The sequence below is a fragment of the Pipistrellus kuhlii genome, unplaced genomic scaffold, assembly GCF_014108245.1.
Source record: "Pipistrellus kuhlii isolate mPipKuh1 unplaced genomic scaffold, mPipKuh1.p scaffold_m20_p_18, whole genome shotgun sequence".
NCBI lineage: Eukaryota > Metazoa > Chordata > Mammalia > Chiroptera > Vespertilionidae > Pipistrellus > Pipistrellus kuhlii.
The window spans coordinates 22,876,417-22,889,662 of record NW_023425493.1 but is presented as its reverse complement, the minus strand read 5'-3'; the positions used below and the strand labels follow the sequence as shown (position 1 = coordinate 22,889,662).

Genomic DNA, 13,246 nt, shown 5'->3' with positions numbered 1-13,246 from the left:
CTCCCCAGAGAAGGGAGGATCCGGCGGCAGGTGCTGGTTCGGATCCGGCGGCAGGTGCTGGTTCGGATCCGGATCCCTCGGGTTAGAAGGCGCTTTAAGGGAGGAATAACTGGTTCCCGAGGTTCCGTTCCGACACGGCGTGGTGTCGGGAGTAGGCGGAGGCAGCTGCGATCAGTCACTCGGGGTGGGGCTGATGAGACCTTTAGAGGGAAGCGGAGGAGAAAGGGAGGGTAGACCTTCACCGGCATCCTTTAGAGTTGTGACCTAAAATAACTAGGCTCAGGCACTGTTCCCTCATCTTTCCTGGCTTTTTAATGTCAAACTGTTATTGCCCACTGGTCCCAAAGGCAAACAACTTAGCATTTATGCTATGTCCTTAGTTTTCCTTATAAAAGGGAATTAACTGCCTACCAGTCCATGCGTTATCGGGAAACTGGGGTGCCTGCAGATGTCCACGATAGAGAAGGAAACTACTGAACGCAGAGAATTCTGGGAATCAAATCTCTTATTTAGAGGAGGTCTGGCTGGATTTACTGTCATATTTATTTCTTTTTTTAAATGAATTTGGAGCTTTACCTCAATTATGAGTGCTCAGGTCCTATGTGGCTTATGATAAGACCTGGTGACGAAGTGAACACAGAGCCCCGGAAGCTTGCCCTCTCCCGGGGTTCAGACATCAACCTGGGTTCCAGGGAACCGGCCACTTCCGCCCCCATCCACGGGGCCCGCCTACTTCCGCCTCACATAAACAAACGCTCGGCGCCTGCGTGAGGCGAGCCCCTCGCAGCCAATGGGGTGCCAGGAACAAAAAGTCAGTGACCAATGAAATGCTGGGAGGTCTGGACGGCCGACCAATGGCGAAGCCTCGCACCCGGATATGATTGCCGGCTCTGAAATGAAGCTCTGAGGAGGACTTGCGCTCCCCATGTGGCAGGGGCTGTGGGCGCCGAGTCGAGGGTGAGCGTGTTAGATTCGGTGTCTCGCGCGTGCGGTTCACACGTGGGGGCCCTCCCTTCGGGTTTTAAATGGGGAAAATATCAACGTGGCCGCTTGTCTGTGGAAGGAAAGCCCATTGAAGTGTCCCGGAGCCAGCGTGGTGGGAAGCCCCTCCGTTGGTACCTCCCTTACAGGGCGTGGGACCGTCTCGAAGACGCAGCCGCGGTGTTGGAAATATGAATCTCTTACCTAAGAGCTCCAAGGAGTTTGGCTCCGTGGACTATTGGGAGAAGTTCTTCCAGCAGCGCGGAAAGAAAGCTTTCGAGTGGTATGGGACTTACCTGGAACTGTGCGGGGTGCTGCACAAGTACATGAAGCCCCGGGAAAAGGTAAGTGCGGCCTGGCAGCCGAGATGAGAGAGGGAGAGCGAGAGCAACAGAATGAGAATGAAAATGAGAGAATGAGAATGAGTGTGTGTGCGCGTTCGTTCGTTCCAGGTTATCCTGCACACGGTAAACAGGGACAGGCATGGGGCCCCTAATTGGGCCCATAATTTCAGGATTTCATGCATCATTCTGGTTGAAAGACAGTTAAAAGTATATTTTTTAAAAGGTTTGAGATAAAAGACTTCCCGCCCCAGATCATCCTTCAATGAATAACCCCACTGAAAGAATCACTTATTTTAGTAACTCAACCTAGATGTGGTCTTCTGTGCGTTTCTGTCACTGCATCCTTGTGAAGAAGGCACTAGCCATGTTTCACTGATACACAAATCTGTTATCAAATAATTGTAGTATTATTTTCAATTAAGGTATAATGCCCCTGGCACAATCCCGAAGAGAGGAGTGTTGACAGAGGTGGGCTTGTACTGGAGGTAGGAAAAGAGTAGAAAGCTTTAAGGAAGTTTTAAGCATCGAGCCTTGTGCTGTGTGTATGTTTGAGTGTTTGAGAGTTTATTATGAGAATTGACATAATTCTCATAATAAACTCTGAGGTGAATGGTGTACACACATTATACAGATGGAAAAATGAGGCTCTGAGATCTTAATATAATATAAGTAATAAGTGGCCACATGGAAATTTAAACTCTGGCCCATCAAGCTCCAAAGTTTAGGCACTTCTCATTGTGTATACCGTGCTTTTCCAGAGACGGTGACATCAGGGTAGAATTTTGAAGGATTAATAGGAGTTTACTGCATAGAGCATGAGGCAACAACTTGTGCATTTAAGTTCAGCTTCAGAAAATACCAGGATATCATGAGGAGAAGCCAAAGGCATGAGTGGAATAGGATTATGAACTAGATTTTCAACAGTACAACAGATAGGAGATTTCAACTGTAACTACTTACTGCATTTGGATTCTGTGACTTCCTACCGGTTCTTGAGCAAAAATGCCTGATTCAGAGAAAAGAACAACCATGATTAGCTTGTTTCCATAATATGGAAAGCCCTTTCCACATGACCTGCATGGCTGTTGCTGAACGTGATTTTCACTAGTGAGTCCTCTAACCAAAGGTGTTTTAAGATGGAGCCTAGAATCAGCTCTGTAATGGCGCTCTCTTCAGTAACATTACACAGAAAACATGCAACAGCCAAGGCGAGACTTGATTCCTCAGCTCGTGTGAAGCTCATTCCTTTGCCTTAGTCACCTCCATCCTGTCTGTTCCCCCCCCCTTCAGGTGCTGGTGATTGGGTGTGGTAACTCGGAGCTCAGCGAGCAGCTGTACGATGTGGGCTATCAGGATATTGTGAACATTGACATCAGTGAGGTTGTCATCAAGCAAATGAAGGAACGCAATGCCAGCCGACGGCCCCGGATGAGCTTCTTGAAGATGGACATGACCCAGATGGAGTTTCCTGATGCCTCTTTCCAGGTGGTGCTGGACAAGGGCACCCTGGATGCTGTCCTGACCGACGAGGAGGAGAAGACCCTGCAGCAGGTGGACAGGATGCTGGCTGAGGTTGGCCGTGTCCTGCAGGTGGGCGGTCGCTACCTCTGCATCTCCCTGGCTCAGGCTCACGTCCTGAAGAAAGCAGTGGGTCACTTCTCCAGGGAGGGGTGGATGGTCAGGGTGCATCAGGTGGCCAGCAGCCAGGACCGGGTGTTGGAAGCAGAGCCTCAGTTTCCCCTGCCTGTCTTTGCCTTCATCATGACCAAGTTCAGGCCGATCCCTGGCTCCGCCCTCCAGATCCTTGAGCTGTGTGCTCAGGAGCAGGGCAAGCCTGTGCGGCTGGAGAGTGCTGAGCGGCTGGCCGAGGCAGTGCGGGAGCGTCAGCAGTATGCCTGGCTGTGTAGCCAGCTGTACCGCAAGGCCGGGCTGGGGAGTGTGTCCCTGGACTTGTGCAATGGGGACACGGGGGAGCCACGCTACACCCTCCACGTGGTGGACAGCCCCGCCGTGAAACCATCGCGGGACAATCATTTTGCCATTTTCATCAGTGAGTTGGGATCGGTCCCTCTCTTCCCTGGAAGGGCTGGGCTGGGGCGTTGGTGGATGGGTGTGCCTTGGCTGGTTTCATCTGGCAGGGATGGTACTTTCAGAGGTTAGATTGGCCAAGGCGTGAGGAAGAAACAATAGCAACTCTCCCGGTACCTTAGATTTGAAGCTTCTTTCTCCTCATCTTCCATCACAAAGCCTTGGTGAAGTGGGAGAATGGGGTTGGTAGGAAGGAGAGGAGTCATACAGATGAATTTAGGCAAACCACACACTGTAGAGATGGTAGTTACCTTGTTAAGTGGTAGGAGCTGTCCAGGCTCAGGTCTGTAGCCTTTAAGCTGTGGGACCTGGGGAAATTGCCCAGTTTCTCTGCTGAATTAGAGAGCTAGTACAGAGCAGTGGCTAAAAAAGGTCGGCTCTGGAACCAGGTTATTCGGGTTCCAATTCTGTCCCAGTCACATCCTGGTGATGTGACATTGGACATGTTATTTGTTTTCTGTGCCTCAGTCTCCTCATCCATAGGTGACCTCATAACTACCTTGTGTAGTTGTGAGAAGTGTAAAAGCTCTTAGGAAGGTGCCTGGCACATGATAACTGCTTTATGGACATTAGTGTTATTATTAAAAGGAGTAAACGATACCAGATTTACATTAATCATGTTCAGAAAGGAGAATATGAGAGAATGCTTTAAAAAATAGAATATTTTAGATAAATGCAAGGTGTCGATGGGTCACGCTGGCCACTTGTTTCCAGATGACTGAGCCATTTTCCCAAGTATTCCATAATCCTGCCTGCACCGGTGGGAGCAAACGTGTGCCCTGGACGTGAGCATGGAGCCTGCAGCTGGGCTGCCTGGGTTTGAGTTCCAGCTTTGCCATTTATTAGTTCATGACTGGGGCAAAGAATGTAACTTCTGTCTCAGTTTCTCATTTATACAATGGAACTAATACTACTACCTGGAGCCCGGGCTATTGTGAAGATTCTATGTTCTTCTGTTTGTTAAGTGCTTGGAATAACGCCTGGTATGGAATAGGCATTAGTAGTATTGCTATTTTTTCTCCTTGTGCTCATGCTTCTTATTTCCCCCCGGTCCTGTCTCATGTCTGATGGCAGCTTTGCTCTGGGCCTTGTGCTCCAGGGACTCGAACCCCCTCCGTGGGTCACAGTTGGAAGGGATTCTGGGCCTGGGCAAGGCCTGGCTCTCTGCCATGTGGCCATGTCGGTAGTGGGCTCGAACACTCTTCCCGGGACTCCCTGTCACCAGGCGCCTGTTTCCAGTCCCCCAGGGTCGGGAGACCGAGTGGCTCTTTGGCATGGAGGAGGGTCGGAAGCAGCTGGCGGCCAGCGCTGGCTTCAGGAGGCTGATCACAGTGGCCCTGCACCGGGGTCAGCAGTACGAAGGCATGGAGAGCATCCAGGCCGAGCTGTCGGCCAGAGTCATGGAGTTGGCCCCTGCCGGGATGCCCGCCCAGCAGCAGGTAAGGAAGCTCAGCAGTAGCTTTCACAGGTCTCTGGAGAAGTCACACTGGCAGCCGGGAAGACAGAGGGTGTCCTGAAAGAAGCTAGGGCAGGCTCTGTGACCGTAGTCGGCTCCTGGAGGGCATGTCAGCAGCTAAGAGCTGAGTGGGTATCAATCACATTTCTTTGCCCCAGGCAGCGTGAGGAAGGCAGGTGGTTGCCATTATTGAGACCCACAGGGACATGTGGGTCTGGGGTTGGGGGGTCTTCTCAGACTCCATAGAGGTGGCATGAAGGAGATGCTCCAGCTCTTGCAGGCTCTAGCTCTTCATTCTGTGAATGACTTGGACTGTATGTCTGTGTCCTCACTTGTGCACAAGACTCTCTTGATCCTTTGCTGCTGCTGCTTTTTTTTTTTTTAATCTTTATTGTTGAAAGAATTAAGTATGTTCTCTTTATTCTCTCATTGACTCCTTCTAACTCCTTGCCCCTTTTGCTCCTTAGAGCCATCATTATCTGAGGGTAAATGGATACTTTCAGGATATGAGCATTGCCTGTCTGGGGTTTTACTGGGAAGGAAACTGGAGGTTTTTTTTTTTTTTTTTTTTTTTTTTTTTTTTTTTTTTTTTGCCAAAGTGGTGATATGGAATTACCAGTCAACATGGTTTGTCTGATGCCATCCTGGTCGCAAGGCAGGGTAATGGGCAGGTGACTTTATTCTTGACAGAGGGGAAAGCTGAGTGATGTACGGATCTGAAAAAAAGAGTAGGCTCCCGATTCCCAGCCTGGGTTCTGCCCACGAGGCTGACTTGTGCTTATGGAGGAATGTATTTGAGTCTTCCTGGTAGACTCGGGGTCGATGTCCATCAGAGGGACCCAGCTCCTGTGGGAGGTTATTTGTGACCTCTCACCAGTGCCAAAGTCTCTGCCAAGTCTGGAATCCCTGGCGATCATTAAATATCCATATAAGTCTTTGAAAAGCAACAGATGTAAAGACTGGAAAAAAGGAAAGAGGAAAGTTTAGGGGAGAATTATATTTTTCTCCTAATTTTTTTCCTCCTGTTTAGAATAATGAGATAAAAGGATGAGAATGGCTAAGGGAAAGGAGACATCTCTTCACGTTTGGAGTGGATGAATTAGCTCTGTCATCCCTGGATTTCGTTATCTCATCCCCGTTCATATTTCTTCTCTCATAATTATAGTCTCTTCTCAAGGTTCTCTCGGGCTTTGATTGTCCTGCATTGTTGAAAGTGCTTTTGAGGATTACTCTTGAGAAACTCCTCTGTTTTTCTTGGGGGACAACCAGCTGCATTTTATAATGGTTTTGCAGGGGATCAGTTAGTTTTCAGGAAGGTAAATTAAACCTTATGAGATCAAGTCAAAGGCCCCAGAGAAGAGCTGGAATAGAATGGCACATCTGTGGATTTCTACTGCCCAGAACCATGGCATGGATTCCTCAGATACACACCGGGAAAGGGGTTCTACTTTCTCACGTTTCTTAGCTGAGCTGGTGTTTTGAGCGCATCTCTGCTGTACCTTCAGGTGCCTTTCCTGTCTGTGGGCGGAGACATCGGGGTGCGGACCATTCAGCACCAAGACTGCAGCCCCTTGAGTGGCGACTACGTCATTGAGGACGTGCAGGGGGATGACAAGTGCTACTTCCGGCGGCTCATCTTCCTCAGCAACAGGAACGTGGTGCAGTCAGAAGCCAGACTGCTGAAGGGTGTGTCTCACAGAGGTGAGGCGTCAGAGGCACATTGGTGGGACCCGAATGGACATTTCTGGTGGTCAGAAGGACCTGGGAGCATGGCCGAGATGTAAGACAGACCTGGGTACCTGTGACCAGAGGCACATGGCCAAGTGGGTTGTCCTCTTAAACCACCTGGGCTCTTAGGGTGGGAGTGGCCAGCGGAGTAGAGGTCTGTGTTCTGTTCTTGAGCCAAGCCTGGCTGTGAAATGATAAGGAGCAGGGCTAATGGTTTCCCAAGTAAACATGATCATCACTTTAATGCCTTCCGTTTAAAAGCCACTTGCTTTACAAGTTCCACATATGTCCGGGTACTAATTCAACAGGGCTCTGTAAGGTGAGCCATTCCTACTGTCTTGAGTGGTACAGTAGAAAGATGATAGGCATTGGAGACAGGCAGTCCCAGGTTTATACTCAGGCTGCACTACCTATTGATTCTGGACCTAATTATTAATTCTTCAGATTCTTACGTGTTCTATCTGCCAGTTATAGGAGCTAAAAGTAAAAAAACTAGGATAGCAGTTGGCATAAAGGAGATAATTGTAAGTCCTTCCCTACAAGAATTTATGAAGATTCTGTTAGTGGCCTTATATTTCTCATAGGAGTGGTACCAGGACTCCTAGATTTGAGTTTTCTCAGGCTTTGGGGTATATCTTGACCATTTTCCTTTTCAGACTCTGACATGTAACCAGTTCAAACTCCTGCATATTTAACGCTTGGGTTTGTGAGTGAGGTCAAGTCAGCTGCAGCCCACTGCCCCTGGTGCTTTGCTCTCTGAGGACTAGTGGACTAAGCATAGGACTTCATTGTCTCTCTTAATTTAGCCCAGAAGAAGCGGAAAAAGGACAGGAAGAAGCAGTCGCCGGCTGGTACTCCAGAGGAGCCCCCTGCAGCCCCGGGGCAGCCCATCGATAAGAGCTACCTGTGCTGTGAACACCACAAAGCCATGATCGCCGGCCTGGCCTTGCTGAGAAACCCCGAGCTGCTCCTAGGTAAGGGGGTCGTCACTTCTCCCCACAGCGAGGAGCATGGGAGACGACAGAGCTAATCAAAGGAGCTGCTTGTGAATAAGAGCAGTGATCACAGACTGACAAAAAGCATAAACATTCATATCTTTCTTATTCCCAACCTGCTTCTAAGTTAACGAACACCCAAATAACTTTTTCCTCAAACTGAAGTTGTAATGTTGACATGGCCATATATGTCTTAAGTCTGAAGTTTTTTTCTTCCACTCATTTATTTAAACAATGAAGGTGTGAAGTACATCCGGTGAGATAGGTAAAGTACGCAGATCTACAGCTGTTCAGCTTGATGAATTCTTACATATGTATATACCCACATAACCAGATTGAGTCTTTAAAAACCATGTCTCCAGGCACTGGCCAGTATGGCTCTGTTGGTTCAGCATTGTCCTGTGCACCGTAAAGGCACTGGTTCAATTCCTGGTTGGTCAGGGCACACACCTGGGTTGCAGGTTCAATCCCCAGTAGGAGGTGTGCAGGGAGGCAGCTGATCAATGTTTCTCTCTTACATCAATGTTTCTCTCTCCCTCTCCCTCTCTCTCACCCTCACCCTCGCCCTTGCCCTCGCCTTCTCCCTAACTCAATAAAAACATATTTAAAAAATAAAAGTAAATAAAAACCATGTCTCCAGAGAAATGCCTTCGCACTTAAGGGGAATTTCTGGCTTTTCAGTAATGCATTGTATGATTCTAGCTTGAATTCCTACTTAAAAACCCACATTATAGTCATAGCCTTCTCACTAATGACAGGTTTGGATCTGACCACAGTAGTGAAAGCGGTCATATTTCTGTGTGTGAGCCTTCTTTACCCACAGTCCCTGCGTGTGTCCTTTGGCCCATTGTGGCTTTGATCTATGTGGAATCCACTGTCTTTTGATCATGAACCAGGTGTTGGCCATTGTAGACCCACATTTTGTAGAGGGGTCTAATAAGGCTTATGGTGGGGACTCTTGGTGACGAATGCTTTGGGATTTTTAAGGGGATATTCTGGTTATCTTCTGGATCTGGTAAGGGAAGGATTGTGAGGCCAGGGTTGAGTTTTCAGATGTCAAATTAACTCCTAAATTTTGGGATGAGACAGGGAGGCCAAGCCCCTAAATCTGGAATCCCCTGGGCAGAGCCAACAATTTGACTCCCTCTTTTGCCCTCCTGAGGCTGGTACCAAACTTTTCCTGTGAGCAGATGGTGAAACAGTGCTTTCTTCCTGTATTACAGAGACGCCGCTGGCGTTGTTGGTGGTAGGCCTGGGCGGGGGCAGCCTCCCCCTCTTTGTCCACGATCATTTCCCAAAGTCCCGTATCGAGGCTGTGGAGATCGACCCGTCCATGTTGGAAGTGGCTACCCAGTGGTTTGGCTTCTCCCAGAGCGACCGGATGAAGGTCCACATTGCAGATGGCCTGGACTATATTACCAGCCTAGCGGGAAGAGAAGGTACTGCTGCTGGAGAATTTGGGGGGTGTCAAGGGAAGGTTGATCCAAGGTTGTCAGGCCTGTAAGGGCCTCTGGAATCCATCTCTGAGAGGGTGGCATCAGCAACATCCTACTAGTCTTTTTCCTGTTGATTTGTTGAAATTTTGTCAGTAACTACACAGTGCCCACCATATGTTAGCTCGGTGCTAGGGGCTAGAGTGTAGCAAGTACTACGGACTGTCTCCTGACCTGCTGGCGCTAACAGACAGTCGGCTTTTCTTTTGACCCTGCAGCATTAGCATCTCCTCCCCACCTTAAGAAACCTCCAGTATGTAGCCGGGAGAAGAAAGATGAAGAAAAGTTGAGGGGTGTGTTGGGAGGTATTTTTTTCTAAAATCAGCCGGAAGTGAAGCCAGAAATAGAACAAAACAGCATTCATGCCAACTGGTTCCAAATCTCGGACGTTTGGCAGTATCTGCACATGTTGTTGGTTGTCATAACCATTGGGTAGGGATGCCTCTGGCGGGAGAGACCAAGGATGCTGCTCAACTTCCTACGATGCAAAGGACAGCCTCTGAGGGCAGTGCATTGTCTGACCCCTAATGTCTGTAGTGCCGAGGCTGAAAGGCCCTGAGGCAGATGCTGCTCAGTGGGGATCCCGACAGCCCTGCAGCTGCTGGATCTAAGGTGGCGTTGATTCTAGTATTTCATATCCCAGACTTAGGACAAAATTCCTATTCATGTTCTGCAGGAGGTCCCTTGGTCCTTGTGCATGTTCATAGATAGGCTCCTGGTGACTTGTGCTTTCCGGAGTCCGTTGGGGAAAAGTCAGGTTGGCTCAGTCCTAAGTGAACCTGGTGGGGGGCTCAGGCCCACCTTTCCTGGTCTGCTCGTTCCGTAACTGATGCTTGGTTCTCATTGGACTGAGTGAGGGTGTGGCAACCAGAATGACATTTTGGTGCTGGGATGAGTGTATTGGTGCTGGGATGAGTATATTTGGTGCTGGGATGTGTATATTTGGTGCTGAGATGGACAGATGCCGCCTTATTTTAACTGCAAACTGACCACATTAAGCGTTTTACAGGTTCCCTCTCTGAGGCTAGAGTCATTCTGGGGGCTCAGGCCCAAGATAGCGAATACATGTGAAGCATGTAAAAGGCATGTGGTAGGTCAGCCCTTAAGGGCTTAGATACCTGCTTGTCCAGATCAATGATTCTCAGCTCTGACTGCATTGATAATTACCTGGGGAGCTGAAGAGAAATGTCAGGCCTTCCGGGAGGTTTTTAACTCAGCTGGTCAAAAAAGGAGCCAAGATTCTGTAGGTATTTAGAAGCTTCCCATGGTGACTCGAATGTTCTGTCAAGGTTGACAGCCACTGGGACAGACAGACTCTTAGCCAAGTAAGTACCCTGCAGAATGGACTCCAGAAAATGAGACCAGGCTCCGTCTGTTAGGTGGGGTACTCACAGCAGAACCTTGGTGACGATTCCTCTGGACGGTGATGTCAGTGGCCTTAACATGCACATCCTCCCTGTCGTCCTCCTGGCTCAGCCACCTGCGCCCACCACAGGTCACAGGAGAGATGCAGTGCAGGAATGTAAGTGGCCTTATTTTACCCAGCAAAGACAAAAGCTCTTTTGCTTCTCTTTCCCAGCACGGCCTCAGTACGACGTGATAATGTTTGATGTGGACAGTAAGGACCCAACACTGGGAATGAGTTGTCCACCCCCCGCGTTTGTGGACCAGCCCTTCCTACAGAAGGTCAAGAGCATCTTGAGTCCTGAAGGTATGAGAACGAAAGGCCGGGAAGTGGGGATGGATGGGTCCTTCAAAAAAAAAAATTTTTTTTTAAACAAAAAATGCACATATTATAAATGTGTAACTGGATTTATTTCCTTCCTTTGAACACCCCCCGTTACCAGCACTGAACACACAGCATTTCCAGCGCCCCAGAAGTCCACCTCTCACCTCCTGTTTGGGATAACCACTCTCCCAACTTCTACCAGCACATCTTAGTCTTCCCATTTATGTCCTATACAAATGCAGTAATCATACAGATGATAGTCTTTAAGTTTCTGTTTCACTCAACGCGATGCTTGTGAGATTCATCCATAATATTGCGTTTCCATGGATCCTTTCATTGCTGTGTAGTGTCATCGTGTGGCTGTAGCGCTCAGACTCCCCCTCTGCTCTTGGTAGTGGGCTGTTTTGCTGTTGTGTGCTTTTCTAAGTAGTGCTGCCATTAACATTCGAACGATGCCTTTTGGTGAAACGCTGGCGGGTCTGTTGGGCATATACTGAGGGCTGTAATCGCTGGACGGTAGGTGAAGCGTATGCTCGTATGCTCAGCTTTCGCAGATGCTGCCGCCGGCTTTACAAAGTGGTTGTAGTCATTCACACTCCCACCACGACGGCAATGCCCATTTCAGATGAGGAAACCGAGGTAAAGAGACCTGCCAAGGCGGCCAGGCTAACAGCTGGGACTCCAGCCCAGGTCCTTGCGAAAGCTGGGGCTCTGAGTCATGTGTCTGTGGCCCCCACATTTTGACTTGGTGTACGGTGCTGTGGTGAACAGAGTTGACTTAGAACCTTAACTGTTGCAAGGTGACCTAGGCCATCCCTGGCTAGTTAATACCGCATGGTGTTTGTCAAGAACATAACATCCCTACGGAGTTGGTACATTCTTTCTTGCGGGTATTAGTTACTTTTTTCGCAAAGCGATTCTTTGGGAAATGGAGAATGGTGAAATCATTGGTTAGCAGCATAGGAGAGCAAGAAATGGGCTGATGTTTCCTCTGGTTTGCATATTTCCCATGCTTTTCTCATTCTGCTTTTTGTGTGTGTATGTTCTCTGCAAGCTGGCTGTCGCCGTTGGTGCTGTCTTAGCCCCCCCCAGCCACCCAGGGCAGAAATTGTTATTTTCAGAGCTGTATCTTGTCTCCACGTGTCACCAGATTTGCGGTCATTCTGACTCTTTCCTTCCCACCCTACAGGTGTCTTTATCCTCAACCTTGTGTGCCGAGACTTGGGGCTAAAGGACTCAGTGCTGGGTGGGCTCAAGGCGGTGTTCCCCCTCCTGTATGTCCGGCGCATCGAGGGGGAAGTGAATGAGATTCTGTTCTGTCAGCTGCACCCCGAGCGGAAACTTGCCACACCAGAGCTCTTGGACATGGCCCAGGCCTTGGAGCGGACCCTGCGGAAGCCAGGGAGGGGTTGGGATAGCACCTACGTCCTGTCTGATATGCTCAAGACTGTGAAGATTGTGTGATTGATCGCTGGCCTCTCAGCCTCCTGCCCGCCTAACCTTGAACTCCTGGCCTGCCAGAGATTGATGAAATAGAACCCACCATACTTTACTCTTGGTTTCATACTCAGCTGCATGGGATCTTCAGCCTGGTGAGCTGGGAAAATAAAAACGATCTTCCTGTACTGTCCTCCTCAGTACCACTGGGTTGGTTGCCTTTGCTTCCTACACCGAGCCCTTGGGTAGAGTTCCGTGTTGTAGCCCCCACCAGTCGCTGATGCCTTCACGAGTGAGCACCAAGCTCCTTAGGGAAAGAGTCTTCTTTCAAGAAGCTGTTTCACCTCAACTGTATTTCCCGCTTCTTTCTCTTTGCCTATTTTCCCCTCTCCTCACCCAGTACTCTATCCACGCCTCTCATTTCCTACCACCCTTTTATCCCTCCCATGGGTGTGGAGAGAACGGTTTTCTCTAGGGAAGGAGGTCCCCGATGGTGGAGCACAGTGTGGACAGTCCGCTGTGATTGCTGGCTTGCCTTTGCTCTGTCCTTCTGTCGGCTCGGCAGGAACAATCTCAACTCCGGGCCAGCACACTGTGGACAGAGCAGGTTCCCCGTAGGTGCCCTTCTCAGGTTTGGTAATTTGCCAGAGCAGCTCACAGAACTCAGGAAAAAAACTGTTCGCCCTGATCACCAGTTTATTATAAAAGGACACAATTTGGGAACAGCCCAGAGATGCTCAGGGCTGGGTGTGCATACAGGGTGGGAGCTTCCTGCCCTCTGTGGGCACGCCATCCTCCCAGCACCTTGTGTTCGCCCACCCGAAAGCTCTCAGAACCTTGCGCTCTTGAGATTCTTATGGAGGCTTCCTCGTGTAGGCATGATGGATTAATAACTCAATTTCCAGCCCTTCCCTTTCCCAGTGGGTGGGGCGTGGGGCTGAAGGCTCCCAGTGTGTAACCACGGCCTTTCTGGTTACTCGCTCCCATCCAGGACC

General features: G+C 49.4%; 1 protein-coding gene across 2 annotated transcripts; it reads left to right on the top strand.

Moving 5' to 3' along the window:
- Window positions 1–314: 314 nt before the first annotated feature.
- Window positions 315–12,454, top strand: METTL13 (methyltransferase 13, eEF1A lysine and N-terminal methyltransferase). Of its 2 annotated transcripts, none has more exons than XM_036442004.2 (8): window positions 315–1,325; window positions 2,616–3,375; window positions 4,653–4,852; window positions 6,375–6,570; window positions 7,404–7,571; window positions 8,816–9,031; window positions 10,665–10,796; window positions 10,933–11,064. In XM_036442004.2, exons 1-8 carry the CDS (start codon window positions 1,173–1,175, stop codon window positions 10,992–10,994), a joined length of 1,887 nt encoding a protein of 628 aa, XP_036297897.1. In that variant the 5' UTR covers window positions 315–1,172; the 3' UTR covers window positions 10,995–11,064. The 2 variants fall into 2 exon arrangements, with proteins under 2 accessions (XP_036297897.1, XP_036297896.1); XM_036442003.2 differs by lacking the exon at window positions 10,933–11,064 and adding an exon at window positions 12,004–12,454 and having other exon boundaries at window positions 866–1,325.
- The last annotated feature ends 792 nt before the right edge of the window (window positions 12,455–13,246 follow it).

Excerpts from the sequence above, each read along its gene's own strand:
- METTL13 (XM_036442003.2), top strand. The coding sequence starts at position 1,173 with ATGAATCTCTTACCTAAGAGCTCCAAGGAGTTTGGCTCCGTGGACTAT. Across the intron at positions 1,326-2,615 it reads ACATGAAGCCCCGGGAAAAG|GTGCTGGTGATTGGGTGTGG; the intron begins GTAAGTGCGGCC and ends CCCCCCCTTCAG. Across the intron at positions 4,853-6,374 it reads GGATGCCCGCCCAGCAGCAG|GTGCCTTTCCTGTCTGTGGG; the intron begins GTAAGGAAGCTC and ends CTGTACCTTCAG.